This window comes from Protopterus annectens, chromosome 1.part0 (genome assembly GCF_019279795.1).
Source record: "Protopterus annectens isolate FY-2018-M chromosome 1.part0, PAN1.0, whole genome shotgun sequence".
Taxonomy (NCBI): Eukaryota; Metazoa; Chordata; order Ceratodontiformes; family Protopteridae; genus Protopterus; species Protopterus annectens.
In genome coordinates, this window is record NC_056725.1 from 959,825,571 (window position 1) to 959,845,774 (window position 20,204).

The 20,204-nt window shown below is 38.4% G+C and overlaps 1 protein-coding gene across 21 annotated transcripts in view; it reads right to left on the reverse strand.

Moving 5' to 3' along the window:
- EPB41L2 (erythrocyte membrane protein band 4.1 like 2) overlaps window positions 1-20,204 on the reverse strand; it is a 2,741,769-nt gene that overhangs the window by 297,586 nt on the left and 2,423,979 nt on the right. For 14 of the 21 annotated variants that reach the window (XM_044064528.1, XM_044064527.1, XM_044064516.1 and 11 more), the window contains one exon: window positions 2,107-2,253. The exons of the other annotated variants lie outside the window; for them this stretch is intronic. In XM_044064528.1, the coding sequence (XP_043920463.1) occupies window positions 2,107-2,253 (147 nt within the window). The remainder of the gene's footprint in view (window positions 1-2,106; window positions 2,254-20,204) is intronic. 21 annotated transcript variants of the gene reach the window in all.

Below are 20,204 nucleotides of genomic sequence, written 5' to 3' on the forward strand. Positions count from 1 at the left end.
TAGGCCCACATCCAGGGCAGTGGTGCATACTTTCTGCATGCTATTATGCCCAGCCCACACACAGTGAATTTAGTGGTTCATCTCTGTGCCTAATTTACACTTGAACTTGTCTGGATCCAGTGATTTGACTTGAGAGACCATATCGCTTGTGGCCATTCACACTGGTTGGCAGTGGTGGGATTCATATCCCATCTGACTGTCAATTCGTCTTTGCAGCAAATGCAAAATATAAGAGTAAGAAGCTGGAGGACTGAAACACATTTAAAGAAAGAAAAAAAAAACAGCCACAGATTAAGTATCATTAAAGCCTAAATAGGAAGCAAACAGAAAGTCAAAGAAAAGTTTTTTTTTTGTTTGTCAAACCAGATTCCAGAATTTGTTAAATAATTTCTGTGGAGTGCAATGAGGATGACACAACTAAACTCTATTGGGTGGGGAAAAAAAGTTTTTTTTTTCTTTTTTCAATTAAACTCCTATAACCTGCTTAAAAATGATGTGAAAAGCTGGTAGACGTGGAAGGCCCATGCACCGATGACAAGGAATCCCATGAGTTTCTAGAAACTAAATGCTAAGCAGTATAAATAAGAGTCTAACTAAAGTCGTGTCTCCAAAGAAAATTCAACAGTCTCTTGTTTAACTACTGCACCATTTCTTGAGCAAAAGAAGGTGAACACCTAGAAAAAGAATAATCTAGAATTCTGTAGATTAACACCTATGGCAAAAATAGACTGCTATAAGGCACTTTGGTAAGAAGAAAATACCATGTGCAAGTGTGGAGATGTGGACAGTACAATAAAGTATTGCCAAAGAAAGACACATTTAATAATTCATTCTTTATCTTTAGTATAAATAAACCAATTTATCTTATATATGTTTGTTACGGGAAAGGCAGACTCAGAATATGCAGTGCATCACAGCAAAGAAAAATAAAAAAAAACATTCTCATACTATACACAATACATCTCATTTCATCCTTAAAGTGCCACAGTAATGCACTCTGCATTCACAATTCAACACACTATAATTACTTTTCTTACAGATCTTGCAGATTCATTGTAGGAGACTTGCCCATTTGCTTCGTTCATTTTATTACTAACTTATGCAAATCCGGGCTACAAAAGTAGGCTTCAAGGAACCCAGGGATATACCCTCAGAAATGAATGTTCTTCTGCTCTATCGATTTCAGCACCTAAAGGTGGCCACAGCTAGAAGTAACTTGTCCACTTTTATATCTGTCAAGCTAAATTGAAAACTGTTGGTGATGTAAAGCAGAAATATATTCATTTCAGTGGGGCAAGTCCCTCACTTGAGGCTCAGAAGCATGATAATTAAGCAAAGAAATAAACATGTATATATATATATATATATATATATATATATATATATATATATATATATATATGGGTCTACTTCTATTCGCTGACAGCCCATTTCACTGAAATCCATTTCGTTGACAGCTCATTTCATTGACAAACATTCTAGGTTGGGGGCTGCACCCCCCACACCCCCTCAACTATATATAACAACTCCACAGTCGCACAACAGTGGGGAGGGGGGCAAAACCCAGGTTTTTGCCTTGAATACTTTTGTCAATGAAATGAGCTGTCAACGAAATGGGTTTCAGTGAAATGGGCTGTCAGCAAATAGAAGTAGACCCATATATATATATATATATATATATATATATATATATATATATATATGTGTGTGTGTGTGTGTGTGTGTGTGTTTGTGTGTATAAATATATAAACTCATTGATTAAAACAGTTTGGATTAAACTATAAACATGATACATGCTTGGCCTGTGTGTACTAGGATGCAAGGAAAGGAGTGATTAAAAAATGTTTAAAAGACCATGACCATATATGGCCATAAAATATACAATGTACTATTATTTTGTTGCAAATTGTTACCCAGTTTGGGCCTTGGAAAGGTCTTCAAGGCCTAACACATACATTGCATTATCACTTATAGTCTTAACTAAACATTTACTTTAAACAAAGCTAAAAACTCTCAACAGTGGAAACCTTGTAAAAAGAGAAATTACAATTGTGACCTTTCCCAGCAGATGGCAGAAAATCATCATACAGATTGGTGGCAACATACCCCATGTGTCTGCTGAGATAAAGGTTGGTTTAGACGTTTTTCCCATTCATTTGGGCGTGGTGCTGGTGTAGATTCCATAAAACTCCGCTTGAGTTCACTAATACTAGCCTGATGTTTCAAGGCATCCTCCTGTATTTTATCGAAATCCTGGTATCATGCAGCATAAAATGTTGGGGGCAAAATAGGACAACCAAGCATGGTAAATTAGTCAATAAATAAAGTAGTCAAAAGCACATGCCTTGTCTCCCTTAAAGTCTTTGTGAGGGAACTTTCTTAATTATTTATTCTTCTAATAAAGAATCCCTTAATAATGGTAACAGTAGACAAGCTTCTACCATTTTCAATTACATTACATTTTTTTATTAAAATTAAAAAAAGAGAGGTTAAGAAAAGCATTAGACCACTTAGTAATAACAAAATAGATATTCTCACCTTTACTAATAAAATGCCTACAGTTTTTTTTCTTTCTAAGTTATATTTTGCCCCATGCTTGCCATCCATCATCACACAAGGCGCATTCTTTCCTCCTCTCTGGGCATTCCACCTAGAGTTGGGTCAACAGCTGTCATAGGGTGAGGCATCATAATGGGAGTTAAAAGGAAAATTTCAGCTCTAGCTTGACATCCCAAAAAAAGCTAATATTTTGGATGTCCTAACCCCCACCCCCTATGCGGGTGGTTTGGGTTGTGGCAGACAATGGAGCAGAATCACCATGGTAGCCCACAATTTCCTCCCCTTGAGTGCACCCAACAGAGATTTGTTGAGCCTAAAATCAGCCCCCAGGCCACCGCTCCTACTGTGAATCCTGGCAGAATGTGCGGCTGGCTCTACCGCCCACCGAGCAGTATCCATCCCCCCTGTTAGTAGCATCAAGCTACTGAGCTGCTAGTCAAACTCAAGTCATACAGTTTACAGTCAGGGCTTTATCTCTCTATGCAACCACAGCTGACTCGATATATACCAAACTTCCAAAAGTAAACCTATTTTACTCATAGAACTCTCTGCTGGCAGTATGCTGTAATGACACTGCCCTTATTCTGGAGCATTTGAAATGCTAATGTTGGCTCACACATTCTCAGTTCTTCCAGTGAGGAACCTTCTTCACCTATCAGATTCAATGGCATTTACTAATGAAATGCAGCATTTGCAACAAAGAACTAACACAAGTTTTTGCAAAATGATTGCTTGCCATCTGGGGAAAATAGGACCAGTTACTCAACTGCAGTAATGTCCTAGTTCAAAAATCTGTCATTTGTTGAGTACCTCTCTTATCCATTTTATATTACTTTTGAAGGGGGTTATTACAGCAGTTAGTAGTAACAGAACAGGCAGTATAACCAAGCAATGCCCTCCTAGATTCTGCGTGGTGGAAGGATGTGCAGGCAGTCCAGTACAAGTGCCCTAGTAAATACAACCCTTACCTGAGGCTGTGTATTTGGCGTACACATTAGAAGTCCTCTTACAAGTGTCAGACACCAAAAATCATTGTGTTCTGAGGTAAAAACATTTAGGTCAGCCTCCTTAGCTCAAAAAGAGGAACTGTTAATTTTTGCAGCACAAAATTTAAACCTCAACCTAGTGAAGCAATGAACTTTGGGGGCCTCAAGTGCAATGTGGCTTTCAAACATAGCTTGCCAGGCATCAAACAAATCAGGGAGGGGGGTCACAAGTGGCAAGCTAACTAGCTTTCATGCATATAGTTTAATGAATGACTAGGCCAAATATGACTGATTGTGAAAGTGTACAGTCTTAATATCAGGGAAGAGTGGCTTATGAGGCTCACTCATGCTGAACATGTACACCATTTGCTCAAATAAGATCTTGTAGTCAGTGGCCCCCTAGCTTCTTTAATAACTTTTACATTTCTTTTTGAAAAGGAGCTCATATGAGCACTGAAAGACTGAAGACTGTGTCAGCCTAAGGGACAAAAGATTCACATGCAAAGCTTTGTCTTTGTGTTGGGGCAGCTTGGATAGCATTTGTAGTAAGAGTCAAATCCAAGGTTGACACAGCCTCTCTGAAGCTATGAGAGTTTAGATGTGATGGAAAGAATGTATACAAGTATGCACATATCACAGCCTTACAAAGAAAGGACATGCTGCCTGTGCTTGCTGGAGAAGACTCTTTTACAGAATGTATTCTCTTAACTATGCACATATCACAGCCTTACAAAGAAAGGACATGCTGCCTGTGTTTGCTGGAGAAGACTCTTTTGCAGAATGTATTCTCTTAACTATGCACATATCACAGCCTTACAAAGAAAGGACATGCTGCCTGTGTTTGCTGGAGAAGACTCTTCTGCAGAATGTATTCTCTTAACTAGAAAGTGGGTAAAACCATGGTTGACCTTACTGCTTTACTCAGGCATCAGAACTCTCCGTATCCAGTTGCTACCTGTATGCCCATGATACTATCCTGCTCAAGGTACCAGACGAGTTGGTGAAACAACCTGGGACATGCATTGTCTGCAAACAGAGGCCATGCCGCAATAATACTTTACAGATTTTTTTAAAGGTATTTATTTGCTTGTTTGTTTGACATTTGTTTAGAAGGAAATTCCAACCGGGCCAGAAATAATGCTGTAATACTGCAAAGCTGATAGGAATGCCCCTCCCACACAAACACATAGCTGCTAATGTTTCATATAACTGTAGTGCCTTTTTTTTTTTCAGAACGATCAGTAACTGCCTGCAAGACCTCCAATGAAAGCCTTCAAGGCTAACTTCAGTGCTCACATCTTATTGATAATGATATACTGCAAAAGCAATGAGTACTTCCAAAGTCCCATTTGATAAGAAATTCTGAAAATTAGCTTCCATGGATTGGCCTTCTTTTCAATACATTCTCTGAATCTGCCCACCAGACAATCTGAAGGATTCATTTTTCAATGTAAAGAACAGACTGAATGGACTGATACAGGACTGGTCCTAGATGGAGCGAAGAACCCACTGAGACTTTCTCATGTGATACATTGACATAGCAATGCCCTCCTAGATTCTGTGTGGTGAAAGGATGTGCAGGCAGTCCAGTACAAATACAGTACTAGGAAGCTTCAACAGCTCTATATATCCACAGGAGGGCATTGCTATGTCAATGTATCAAGCCTGGCTAACTCTCTCTAGAATGTGTAAAAATCTGTTAACCAGTTTACTGTGCAATTTAATTTAATCCTGACTTGTGCTCAGGATTAACTGTAACCTGTGGAACTTGTTTAACTTGCTTACTTATGTAATCTCTGTAAATAGTCTGTTTGTAATATGTAATGCTGGTATTATGTAATGCTGTATCTGCTTACCCTTGGAGCTTTTCTCCCTGGGCCTCCGCTGAAAATGGACATGCATCCAGCCGGACTATCCCGGTCAACAAATGTAAAATAAAATAAATAAAAATATGTAACTAAAGCTGTATAAGAATTCATGCATTCTCAAAACATGAGACAGTGTCCTGCTGAAGCCAGATCTTGTAGCTAAAGAAGTTGGAAGTATTACTAGTTCCCTGCCCTTGCCCTGAATGGGAATCTCCCTTTTCAGCACAGGATCGATACATTTTTCTACAGGTGTTGCCTATGTGGGGAATAGAATGGAACGTATCATTGTTTAATATAGTCCCCAAAGTTTAAAAAAAAAAATCACTAAAACAACTAGCCAGCTTTACTAAGATCTATCAAGGGGAACTGGTGACCAGCAGACAATCATCAAGGGTAAGGGAAGACGTGCATTCCTTTGACTATCACAGCATTGGAACCAAAGTACTTAAAATAATTTGGGGGTGTAACTGCTGGTCTAAAATGCAAGAATGTAAACTTACAACAGTGTTTTATTATTTTAAACCCATGGAGAGCTCTTGGGCATCCACCATGGCCACTGGCCTTATTCAGGCATGTAGAATACTAATGGGTGGTATGGCAAGGAATGTCGTAATTCTGGACATTTGTAAAATTTCAGAAATGTATAGGCTTGTAGATGAATACTACACCATTTTAAACCTAGTCAATAACCCCAGATCAGAATCAAACTCCGTACCTTGTGTCTATGAGGCAAGAACCTTAACCACTATGCCAAGTATGTTCATTATTAGTGAGGTCTAAAATGGGTCTTAATGCTCCTTACTTTCTGAACTTCTTTTTTTGATAGAAGGTTCTTTACCTGATCCCAAACTAGAATCAATGACGTCAGGCTACTCCTACGAATTCCTCTGAAGTATAGACCATAGTGAATAATATGGTACATCCTTGTGAAACCACTTCCAAAAAAAATCTATAATGATATATAAACAGCGTTTCCTAATGTGGTGAAAAACTCAAACATCTCTGAACAACTGGGGAAGAAAGATACTTTAACAGTCTGGAAAAAAAAACACCTGAAGGCTTGTTTTCTTTTTTTTTTTTATGCTGAGAGGAAAATCAACTTTTATTTCTCTAGTTGCCTTTTATATTTCCCATGCTTGGTCTTCTTAGATGAGGGAATACTTCTGTTTTACTAACTTTAAAAAGACCGAAATGATTCATTCAGACCTAAATATGCATTTCTTTTTACTCCAGAGCATGAGCTTGAATTCAGAAGGTTGCCATCATATCTTCAAAGACTGACCTAAAAGAATCTGACTTTAGGAAGTCATCAATACTGTCATTAGTGCACACAGTCAGTGATGTCATATATGGACTTCTAACTTTGCAATGTGCTCCTTTACTTTGTACCTTTTGTTTTTTTTTATCTGATTAGCTGGTTTTTACTTCTTCTTTCGGGTAGTTTCTTCACATTGCCCTGTACATAGTTCAGGGTGGATGAGATGTACTTTTTTCAGCCAACTCCTTTAATTCTAGCCTTCCTACCCAATATCAGCCCACTTAAGGGGCAGCTGCTTTGTGGGACTTTTACAGTACTAGGAAGCTTCAACAGCTCTATATATGCCAGTTTGTCTGGGGAAAAAAAGCCTGCAAGTCAGGGTGCTGAGGAGAAGATCATCAACATTATCCATATCTGGTGGAGGATGTATTCTAACCTGCTCAGTTAAAACTTCTCCATCATGGTTATGATTTCTTTGTTTCCCTCCCCTAGCTTCAGCTCCAAGGCACCTGTCTGATGGCTCCACAGACTGCACCCAATCAGCCTACTGCTATTCGGGGGCAGCAGCCAGGCATCCTCAGCCATGCAGGTGGCTTAGAGTCCACTCATTCATTGCTTTCTTTCTTCCTGCCTGGGAGCACTATTAGTCCAACCTTCCTCTCTGCGGCATGAGTCAGGCAGCAATGCGTGGGTCAGCTAGCTTGTCCCTTAGTGCGGCCTACCCAGGGCTGCTTGCAAACTCACCACAGCTAGATGGGTTGGGGAAGGTATGTGCGCTCCCACATAAATCTCCTAGTTCCCAGTTCATTACGAAAGTCCTTGCTCAATGCAGTGTGAGCCACAGTGGCCACTACAGCTGGGTAACACACCCACCCAGACACCACTAGGTGTCATCAATTTCATGGCCCTATCAGCTTCTCTCCTCTGTGGATGAGCTAGAGCTAGTATCACCCACTCAGGCTCATCCTCCCCTGCCCAGTCCCTCTGAAAAGTAGGATCATGCTCACCTCACAGCTTATGAGAAGCTAATCCCTTCATGCGGTAAACACAGTGAAATGGGGGAGATAACTGTCAGTGCACTGTGCTGCAGTCTTATAACACCTCTCCTTCTTTAAATGTCTAGTTCTTGTTTTTCTTTCTTTCGACTCTTTCAAGCCTACAGCACATTTGTGTATACTTCCAGTTAACAATCATAGCTCACTGTAGCATTCAGACCTTTTGTGAATCTGGCTTCTTTAACTAAGCCACTCTCCAGCTAATAATAGGCAGTATTAGAAAGAGCAAGGACTTCACAAAATAACACTAAGCCTGTTAATCTTGGATGCCCTGCAGTACAGAAAATTGCCGCTTATATATATTTCCATATTTATGTTCATATTTTCATGACTGAGAAACCTACATGCTACAGAGGGGAAAGGTGTGAAATATTTTGGGAGACAGGAAAATTCATTGGTGATGTCCATTTACATCATATTATACTGGAGGTGTTGCTAGCTGTTTGTTGGCAATTATCAAAATAAGCAATATTTTCCATATGTCCTTAATTCTTCAAAAAACAAATAACTTATAAACTTACTGCATTGTAACAGGTGAAAACTTAGATGATGTTGAAGAAAACGGATGCTGATATTTACACTGAAAGTTACACATTGTGAGAAATATTCAGTGTTAATTGTATTGCTAATTTTACAATTAAGCATATTTTCTCATGTGAAAGCTTAAGTCCAGTTAACAAAAGTGTTCTATCAATATTACGTTTAGTTTGTACAGTTTCCAAGATACGACAATTTGTTTGAGAAAGTTTAGCAAAAATGTAATTATGGATTTGTGTGCGTTATGATATAGTACTTATAGAAAGACTATGAATGTACTGACTATTACAACAGTAAGGAATGCTTTTCACTGATAAGATTGCAATTTGTACAGTTTTCATAGCTTTTATTGCCCACTAAATATTTACATTTGTTTATTTTATTTATGCTTTTTAAGCTTCTGTATTCTGTCTTTTTGCAAGCCTTCCACATCAGGTATTAGAAAGAAGACAGTAGCTGTATCTTCTGGCTACTAAGTGGATGCATTCTTCTGCTGAGTGTTTATGGTCATTAATGGGGAAAACCTTTGAAAGATAACCAAATTTTGTCTTTAACATGCTTACTGTTTGGACCTTAGCCACTTCAAACTGTGCTGCTGTTATACAATTCTAGCAACCAGAACCTATGCAGATGTATTCTTCACTACTTGCAGAAATCCCTTGGAAATATGACTGGAATTCAGTTATGGTTCTCAAAGTTTTTGTAATGCTCTTTCCCCTACCCAGAACATTCTTGAAGACAGAAAACAAGAGAAGTATTTTAAGAGCCGTTTCTACAACCTCATCTACCCATGTTCCAATCTCTAATTTCTTTTTTAATAAAGCTTTCATTTTTCTTTATTTTTTAACAAACAGGTTTGAATTCCTTTAACATCCTATTTATAACTTCGGTCTTCAAAATCTGACAAAGGGTGACAATCCACTAACGTATGCTACACTCCTAAAGAGGTAAAACACTAATTGGCGAGTCTTTAAACTAGTTGCCTTCTAAAGGACACCTGGCAAGGGACTTCCATGTGGAGGACATATACCACAGACCGAGATTACAGACTGCCCTAAAATGAATATAAACAGTTACAATTCTAGAAAAAAATGCTTTTTAACAGGGACTGAAATAAATGCAAAAAGTTGCAAACTTGCATACTGGGAAAGAAATAAAGATTTAAAAGTTCTTAGCAGTTCACTGAGTTTCTCCTTTGAAGAGACCTAGGAAATTCAGTGAACCATTACTGTGAAGGTGTGAGTCACTTCCAGCTTAAAATGTTCCTACAGAAAAACCTCAGTGCAGCATATTGTGAGCCGATGAAAGCTGAATGAATCATAAGGCATTACTGGGTAAATTGTGTGTGATCGACAGTCCAATAAAGGTAAGAACAACTGTTTCACTCTTATAAACTGCCACGATATGACTCTGCAAAATAAGAGTGCAGACTGTTGCAGTTAACACAACAGTTCATTAGTCTGTCCCTTAAATTTCATGCAGTAGATGCACACACTGTTCTTCTAACCCATCTGCCTGCTTAATATTACTGTGACATAGCTTTTAATGAACATGACAACACTAGGTCATAGTCAAAACATATCTTGCCCCCCCCCCACCAAAAAATGAATATGGTGCACCCCAGTGCAACATCTCTAGTCAATCCTGCAAGCTTTCACTTGTAGGTAGAAACAGTACAGCTTATAACTGGGCTAGGAATGTTAGTGCCTTTACAAACGTTTTTTGGACGACATTTGTATATTTTGGATAGATAGCAAAGACAGATTTTTTTGAGTTTTTGTCTTACTTAAAAGGCACCACCAACTTTTTGGATTTCACTTGCAATTTTAATAGTCAAGAACTGATGTATCTGGATATTTCCCTCCATAAGATGGATAATGAATTTTCCTCTAAAGTACATAGGAAAAATACCTTTTCCAATTCCTACCTTCATTTCACCAGTGGTCATCCGTTTTTTCAAAAGAAGAATCTATTAGCAGTGCACAGTCTCTCTGCATTACTGATTACTTCTCAGCAGACAACCCACTCTGTGGCTCTACCCGCTCCACTCGCCCTGCGGGCTCACTCTGCTCCCCTACCTTACCCGCAATTCCCACCCACCCCCAGTGATCCTAGATTTATACTACCTAGACCACTCCTACACTCCCATCCCACCAATCACACACACCAACCACTATACACATACAGCCACACCCCTCCTCTACCTACATACTTACTCACAGCCTTCTTAAAGTATTTCTCACCTATCCAATATCAATACCAATTGGGATTAATTCCCATTTGAGTAACCTTACCTACTCAATATACCTTATTATATTCTTCATCCATCCCCACCCCCACTCACCTGTATTATTAAACTCTTCAGTATGCCTAAGGTAACTAAACCCTTCACAACCAAACTAACACTTCTAACAACATGTATATTTGTCCTCATCTCCGCATATATCCCCACCTTCTTTGAAAAACCAACCTTTTACCAATTTAATTACTCTCCAAAACAAACCGCAATATTAACCCTTACCTACACACATACTCAAATAAATATCACTTCCAATCCAAGCTACCTGCTAGCCAAATACCACAGACTCTCACATATTAAATACAACAAACTCACAGTAAAGAAAGTAAAATATCTAATAAGCCATACCTACAACCCTACTCTAAGACTAAAATATCCCTCCTTGAAAGATGGTGACATCCACCCCAATCCAGGCACACAGAATGTCTGCATAAACAAAACTACCAGCCCCAATTCCACACCCCTTGTTATCCACTCCAAACCCCCCAATTCTTTCCTAATAGGACATCTTAATATCCAAAGTATTAATAACAAAATAACCCACCTCCACGCCCTGCTAGATATTTACTCCTTTGACATCATCTGCCTCACAGAAACTTGGTTAAAACCTCATACTAAAGACAACAAAATCATTCCCCTAGGATATAATATATTGAGACAAGACCATATTAAACATAAAGGTGGGGGGGTAGCAATCCTATATAAAGATCACATCACCTCTTTACCTTATAACCCACCACAGGAAAACAATGCTGAAATCCTTATCTCCAAATTTCAAATCAACCCCATCAAATCACTATATATTATCTGTATCTATCTTCCTCCTGGTAACAATACCAATACTATCAAGGATATCCTTAACTGGATATCCTCTACGTACCCACAAGAAACAATTATACAAGGTGACTTCAACACCGACTGGAAAACTGTCAATGCTGATAATCCCACTTCCCATATTAATCTTCATGGCTTTAGTCAAACAATTACCTCTACAACCAGAATCAACAAACCAAATAAAAAAGAAACCACCTTAGATTGGATTCTTACTAATAATCATAAACAAGCTTATAAGGCTGGAACTCTGCCTGATGATGTAAGTGATCACTCGTTGACCTAAATTATAAGGCAAACAAATGATATTACTAGCACCCCTCCCCCACTTATAGGGTATCACAGACCAAAAAACACTTTAACCAAGAACTATTTCAAAATGAACTAAGTGCCTGTGACTGGAATGTTTTAAAATCCCTTCCACTTGATGAGGCTGCTAAATACTTCAACTCCAAATTCTTAAGTATCCTCGATAGGCATGCTCCTAAATGTTCCATCAGCCCCCTGGCTTTCTAAGGAAACCAGACATAAAATGTTACTTAGAAACAAATCATGGGCTAAATGGAGAGCTACCAAAATTCTCTATGACCAACAAAACTTTAGGCAGCTTAGAAATACTACAAAAAAGGCCATACTTACTGACAAAAAGAACTACTACTGTAATTTACAGGAAATCCACCAAAACAACCCACAGAAATTCTGGTTAGGAATCAATAGACTCTTACTCCCAGGCCACTCTCGTACACCAACCCCACTAGGGTCCGATCATAATTCCTCCCTCCAAATTGCTAATGCTTTCAATATTTTCTTCACTGAGACCATACAGTCACTTGCCAGTCAACTAACCCCAGATAACTCAAATCCTCATACCACCAGTCCTGGCTCTCTTCCAACATTTAAATTGCAACCCATCCCCACAGCTCTCATCATCAAATTCATCCAAAAACTTAAGCCTTGCACTCCTTCTGCTGACCAGCTACCATCTGAATACCTGCAAAAAGCTACCAAAGCTATTGCATACCCAATAACCATCCTTATTAATAGAACCATTACAGAGGGGTACAGCCCAGAAATGTGGAAAGTCTCTCATATTATACCCCTACACAAAGGTGGTAACTCCAAAGATTATTCTAACTATTGGCCTATAGCCCTTTAATCTCCCCTAGCAAAAATTATGGAGAAATGTATTCACCATCAGCTTTTAGACCACTTAACTCAACATGACATTCTCGCTAATTGCAAACATGGCTTTAGGCCATTTCATATCACCACTACCGCCCTCTTATCCTTTACAGATTCCATCAATAGAAATCGCAACAGTAATACCCTCTCATCTGCACTGTATCGGTCGTTGATTAGGAACCAATTTCGTGGGGCTTTTAACTGGATATGCGGAGTTGTTACTGTATTGGTAGAGGTCTCTATTGAGTTTGTTTTTCTTTCTGGTGATAAGAGAGGCAACATGTCTTTCTACACGCTGATTGATACCTCGATACAAATGTTCAAATAAATGAAAGTCTTTATGAGCCAATAAAGCTGAGTTCATAATGTCAATCTGTTTTCTAGTTTCATTGAGTCTGTTTATATTGTCGTCGTTGATAATAGATAACATTTTAAGTCCAGTTTGATTAAACAAAGACTTCAAAGTATCATAAAGCGTTTTGTTTGTGCTGGCAATGTTTGGGAATTTGGAGAAACGAAGACCAAGGGGAACAATTTGATGTAAAAGGCAGGTCTCCAGGTAGTGAATATCGTATTCAATGTTTTTATAAATTTTGAGAAGTCTCTCTAGTTTAAAAATGTCTGTTTTGCATGAACTAGGATGGTCATTTCTTTCATTAGAAAAACTGTTATTGAAGTTAGCGGATGTGACAGTATTTAAAAAAGGATTATTACCTGTTGGTGATTTTAGTAAGGACAAAATATCTTCGGTGTCTCTAGTAAGAGGGTTGTTGTCATGAGCATGTGTGTCACAAGTAACGATGTTGGGATAAATCGCTGAACTGTTCACATCAACAGGATGGAGAGGTACTGAAAAGTTAATTGTAGTTGCAGACTGTGCATCAGTGCTGCCGACATGCAAATCAGAGGCTGTAGTAGCATTTCTAGTGCGTGATGTATTTCTAGTAAGAGTTGTAGAAGCTGTAGCAGTGTCTCCAGTACGCGTATTTGAAGCAGTGGTATTTATAGTAGGTGTTGTAGTATTAAGCACACTGGAATTAGGAGCAAGGTTATTTAACCCAACAGCAGGCATTTGATTATTCAAAACCCCAACATCTGGTGGAGAGGTGTTTGAAGTATCCAGATTGAAGTGAACTGTTGATGTAGGTATGAAAGAGGACGAAGAGGTACATGGTAGTTGAGAAGAGTGAATCTGACCATGTGTAAAGTTGCTTGATGGTCGCGATGTAGTAACAGCAGTCATAGCAGGTTGAACAGAACGAGCGTTGATGTATTCACTATATTTGTGAAGAGCTTCTTGTGCTTTAACAGTTGTATTTTCCAAGTTGTCCATAAGATCCACAAAATTGTTTCCTAATCAATGACAGTTGCAACGTTCCAATTTCACTTCCAACTATGTCCCTTTGAATACTCGCAGTATCCATGGCTACCAACATCGCCCTCAACATAAGGATGTAAATGAAAGAAATTTTACGTCCCCAGCCTTCGCTAATGTGAATTCTCCCAACATTCGCAGAGCTGCTGGTGCTTCGTCCAGATTTCACGGAGCTGTTAGACCTGCATCTGGATTACGTACACAGTCTACTAATCACGAGTTCACACTGCCTTCTGTTCAAGAAAACATCCACCTTCACGCTGACAACACGAATGGATTTGTTGCATCTTCAGATCAGTTGCCAGCAGCTCAGTCTGCTTCTAATGTGTCTGTAAATGTGCCATTAGTTCAAACGCACGTCACTGCTTCCTCTGATTCAGCCCATTTTTTAACAGCACATGCTCCAAACACTTCGAATCAACAGAACGACAATTTCCTCGCCCCATTTCGAGGCAAGGGAAGAGGAAAACCAAGGAACCAATTAACAAGCAAGAGACCTTTACTTCTTCGGTCTCCAAAGTCAAGAATTATCACCAGAAGCTCCCTCAGGTCCTAAACACTGCCTGTTCTGTTCCCAAGTTCTCTTTTATTGCTAGTGATTTACCTTTTGCTTGTGTTCATTTCCCTACCACAACTAATCCACCCAGTACTTCTCTCTATAATTCTCACTTAAACTACTCTTTGAATCTAATAGATACTAGTATATTTAACCTTACTACACGCACTTTTACAAAAGAACAATTACATACCCTTCACAAAGGTTTCAATTTTATCCCTGCACAGCGTGCTAATTTACCAGATTTACTGCTTGACTTAAAGCTATATGCCAGGAAACTAAACTTACGCCTTATTCACTCTAACCCTCAAGCACCTAAACATAATTCAAATGACCACTGTGATTCTGACACCAGTGTCTCTTCTGATGACACAGATAGTCCTATTAACTTCACTACTCTTAAACCAAAAAGTTTATACAACCCTGTATTAAATTCTTCCATTTTATCTTTTCTAAAAGTTTGTGAAAGAGATTTTAGAGATTTACATTATTCTAAAAACACTACTAAGTGGTTCAATCTGTCTCATGCTGAAAGAATATCCTTGACTGAACTTTCCAAAGATAAATCCTTACGTATCATGCGTGCAGACAAGGGGAATGGCTTAGTTCTTATGGAACAAGACTTGTACATCCAAAAGATTGAGTCCACTCTATGTGACAACGGATTTTTTGAAAGGGTTGACATCAAGACTGTTCATAAACATTTTAATGTCATTGACAAAACTCTAAGAAACCTGAAGTTATCTAATGCTATTTCTTTGGATGAATATATGTATATGTCTGTTCCCTCTCCTTGTCTAGGTAAACTGTTTGGAATACCTAAGATCCATAAAAATGCCACTGACCCACCTTTCAGACATATTATCTCAAACAAAAAAACTAAGACTGAAAAAATTGCGGAGTTTTTAGACTCCATTCTTAACCCTTTGGTGCAGACTACACCTTACTATTTAAAAGACTCATGGGCTTTCCTAAATGAACTACATCACAAGAAGGATATTCTAACTGATTGCACTTTTGTCACCCTAGATGTTGAGGGTCTTTATACCAATATACCTCATGTCGAAGGTTTACATTTTTTTAGAACTTTTTTAAACAAATACACCAATTTTTCTTCTGTTAAGATTGACACCTTGTGCATCTTAGTTGATATAGTTTTGAATAATAATTTCTTTTTCTTTAACAACAATATTTACAAACAAACTAAAGGTGTAGCTATGGGTTCTATTCTTGCTCCTTCATTTGCAAACATTGTCCTTAGTACTTGGGAATTAGAAATGCTTAGTTTTATACCTCATTTTAATTCTGCTGTTATTTATAGGAGGTTTATTGACGATATTTTTTTCGCTTGGAGTGGCAGTGAGTCCTCCCTTGACTTATTCATATCCAATATGAAACAAAGCATTAGTTTTTTAAACCTTATTGTGTCAGCCAGGGGTTCAAATTTTAATTTTTTAGATATCAAGATTTATTTATCCCCTTCTGGTGTTTTATGTTCTACCTTACATAGAAAAGACACTTATAAGAACAACTTTTTAGATTTCACTAGTTCTCATCCTTATTTTATGAAAAGAAAATGTGGTACGTAGCCAGTTTATTCGTGTTTCTAGACTAGTTAGTCTAGATGAAGAGTTTTACATCCAATCTGATTTATTGAAACTGATGTTTATTGCTAGAAATTATCCCTCCCACTTAATTGATTCTATTTTTTATGAAGTTTCAAGTATGAGATATGTTTCACATTATCCTATTTTGTTATTTGGTTTTCAAGGTTCACAGTTTTCTCATGATTTAAAAAAAACAGACATGACTCTTAGTTTTCCTTTACCTATTTCTAGAGACATGTCTTCTATTAGAAACATTATTTGTAAGAACTGGGATATTTTGAAAGATTCTCACCACATGTTGTCTGCCTTAGGTCATTCCCCTTTGTTCTCTTACAAGAGGACTAGAACTGTTCGTATGTGTTTGGAAAATAGAGACCCTCCTTACTTTACATTCAACACTCATCTGTCTCCCACTTCTCCTGGCATGTTTAACTGTGGGAAATGTGTTGTTTGTCCATTCATTTTTATTGGTTCCCATTACACTTTTCCTCACTGTAATTTTGACATTAAGTTTCGTGGGGCTTTTGATTGTCATTCTTCTGCTGTTGTCTATGCAGGTATTTGTTCCTCATGCAACTGCTTTTATGTAGGTAAAACTTCCAGGAGACTGTCTGATAGAGTTAAAGAACATTTGTCTGCTATCAGATCTTGTAATATGAACAATGCCCTTGCTAAACATAGTACCTATTGCACTAATTTTGTTAAATTTAACTTCTTGGTTCTTGAACAAATTGATTTATTTTTTGGTGATTGGGATTTATATCTCGAACTCAAAGAATTGAAATGGCAGTTATTATTAAACTCTGAAATGTTTCCAGGTTTGAATGAAAGTGTCAATATAAAATGTGCTCTTAAATGGTACAATTAATAATTTATCTTATTTACCTTGTTATATATATTGTTATGTTATGTACCTTGCTGTTGTTTTTATTCTCCTTGTTGGTTACATTCAGCACTTATTATTATACTTCTTGTTGCACATATTTTACAGTTTATTACAAATTCATTTAACACACTAGTTCATTTATACTAGCTCTTATATTCTAATTTATTAATATATGCATATTTTCTTATTGGTTCTAGCATTTTAATATATGCATTCTTCCTATTTTTAGCACTAAAGTATCTGCTTTATCACATGACTTAACACTTATTTGAATTTGTAACAGTTACTCATTGGTCATTCTGAAGAAGCTCTTCTATCAAATAAGTTTATTTTAAAAGATGCTACTATTGTCACAGTTCTATGGTGGTGTATGCGGCCATTTGCATGTCATGTTCTTGTTTCTATGTTGGAAAAACCACTAGGAAGTTAAGCGACAGGATCAAGGAACATAATGCAGCTGTAAGATTCAAGGACAAATCAAATGCATTAGGTAAACATAGTTTGACCTGTCCTTCCTTCTTCAAATTCAAGTTCATCGTATTGGAACAGATTAATAATTTTCTTGGTGATACTGATGGACTACTACAGGTGTTAGAGCTCAAATGGCAGCTTCATTTGGAAGCAGACAGCCACCCTGGACTAAATGAATCTCTAAATTTAAAATGTGCACTTAAATGGATGCAATGAACATTTCCTTTCCTTAACTCATGTTTTATACATTTAGTAATTCTATTAGCTCATGTTTTATGCATTATTGACCCTAGTTTATAGGTTATTAGACATATTGTTTACTTTATGCACAAGGATGCTCATTGGTTTACAGTGGAGTTCATAAAGCAAGTGGTAAGCTGTTTTCTGTTCATTCTGACGAAGTTCCTATACAATAAAGGACGAAAGCTAAATTAATCCTGAGGGTTTTTTAGTCTTTATTTTTTTATATATTGGAAGTTACATTTGCAATTTATTTAGTTCTTCCGTTTAGTTCCTCAACGGTTTATTCTGCATATACTAGTTTCCGAAGTTTTGTTACATGACTAACACATTTCTTAGTCATGTCACTGCAACCCTCGGCCATCTTCAGCGCCATAGAAGAAATTCCAGATTCTTCAGATGCTTCCACTTGCACTCTGCTACCGGACTGTCCACTATCCGGATGCCTGCATCTGTCACTTTCATCAGAAGAGGACTCAAGAGAAAATTCCATGTTCGAAGAAGCCAGCATCTTTTACAAAAAAGGTACTGTAATTGAAAACGTTTCTGTCGCTAACACAGAAAGTAATCTTAATACAGAATCTAACTCCCTAACTAGTGACAATGGTCCTGAAGTAATAGCTAGCGATGTTAATTCCGAAGACTCATTATCACAGGCCTCTATACCGTGTGGCCAAGAGCTTTTAACCTCATCCACGTTTTTCAAACGGTCATGGCTTTTAGATTCAAGCCACCACGACAGCACTCCATCGTCAATTGAATTTTGGCGGGAACCAGCGTCTCCCTCCACCAACTGGGCCATCTCTAAACCTTATAATTACCAAGATCCATCTTTAAATACTATCAGCTATGTTAGCGACTCTGCTTCACATATAAATTGCGACTTTAAAGTGAATGATTTAAATAAGTTGAAGCATGGCACAGTGTTCTCGTCAGGGGCTGCTTCCCGCAAGCAACTCACTGACCAACCCAGCGATCCCTTCAACACAACGATCACTACAGATGGTTTCGCCGATAGCGTGCCCTTGATCATAAATGATGTTGCCGCTTTGACTACAACTAAATGTGATGTGGTAGTAGTTATGACTTCTTCCATTTCAGCAGCAATACCTGACTTTGTTCAATTAACAACTAAGAATCCTTGTGAAACCTTCTTTCAACTACCACTTTCTAAAAGCACTGTTTTGGCCGCCTCTAGTCTGCACGAAGTTGTTTCTCTTACACCAGCGATCACATGCCCAATTATGTCCACCCTAAATGAAATAAGGACTAATAAGCATTTTGACTTGTATTCAACAGATGTAACTTTTAGCACCAAGCACCAAATGTCTTCCACCAGTTTGAGTGCAACATCAAACACCAAGCACCAAACGACTGCCACCAGCTCTCGCACATCCATGCCTAACTCAGTGTCAGCCTCACATCAAGACGCAAATTCTACTTTTACATTCAAGTCAAAACCCAATCCAACTAGTATTGAATCCATAACAGACATTGAAAACACAAACGTTAAAAACAACAATGTTGATATATTTTGCAGGACTAGCAAATCAAACGCACGTGAAACTGTTTCACCAGAAGCGACAATGGTTTCAAAAGCCTTCGACAAAACAGTTTCACCAAAAGCGGCAATGGTTTCAAAAGCCTTCGACAAAACAGACGACCCCGAGAAACCCAAATCAAATTCTTGGCAACCAATTAATCCAGACAGAATGGATTCAAACCATCTTACTTCTAGAGTATTACCACTAGAACAATCAACTGGCAGTATCAATCATTTTGTTAAAGCGACTCAACCTGCGCCTTGCCTCTTACATGACAAAGCCAGTCTAGGAATACAAGAAGCTACACCTTTTTTCTCATCCAGCAAATCTAGGCATGAAGTGTGCGAAAGTGTTTTACTGACCTTCAATGACCACACCACCCCTGAAGAAAATGATCCCGGCGCAGGCTCCTCTAATTCAAGCGTCAACAGCCACCCAGTTCCTGAGTATATGAATGAAGTATGGGTGCGTGCAGACAACGCGGACAGCTTGGAGGCCCCAGGTACTGAAGTGCCAGTTGAAGCGGATCCTGCCAAGAGTGGCTTTGTGTCCTTGTTAGAAGAGCCGCGTAAAGCTGGTCATGCTATAAGTGGTCCTTTTTCTTCCACATTTCTTGCAGGTCATAGTGCAAACCATGTGATGATCCCCTGCACCTCGTCTGTGAGTGGTGCTGCAGCTTTGGGGTCAGGTTGTGGCTTGTCGAGGGATTCTACAATAATGGCTGGGGTCTTTCCATCAAGATCGGAGATCGACGGTGTTGTACAAAAAGATGAGTCCCTTGTTGATGGATGTGCAGTCGAAGAATGTGCTCATATGAACAGCGCTTGTGTAATTTCAACGAATAATAGTACTTCCACCTTTTACCACAATTGTGATTGCTTGGCTACTCCACGAGAAGCCAATAGTCACGTCAACAGGTGCTCAGGAAACAGTGCACTCGCCGCCAGTCA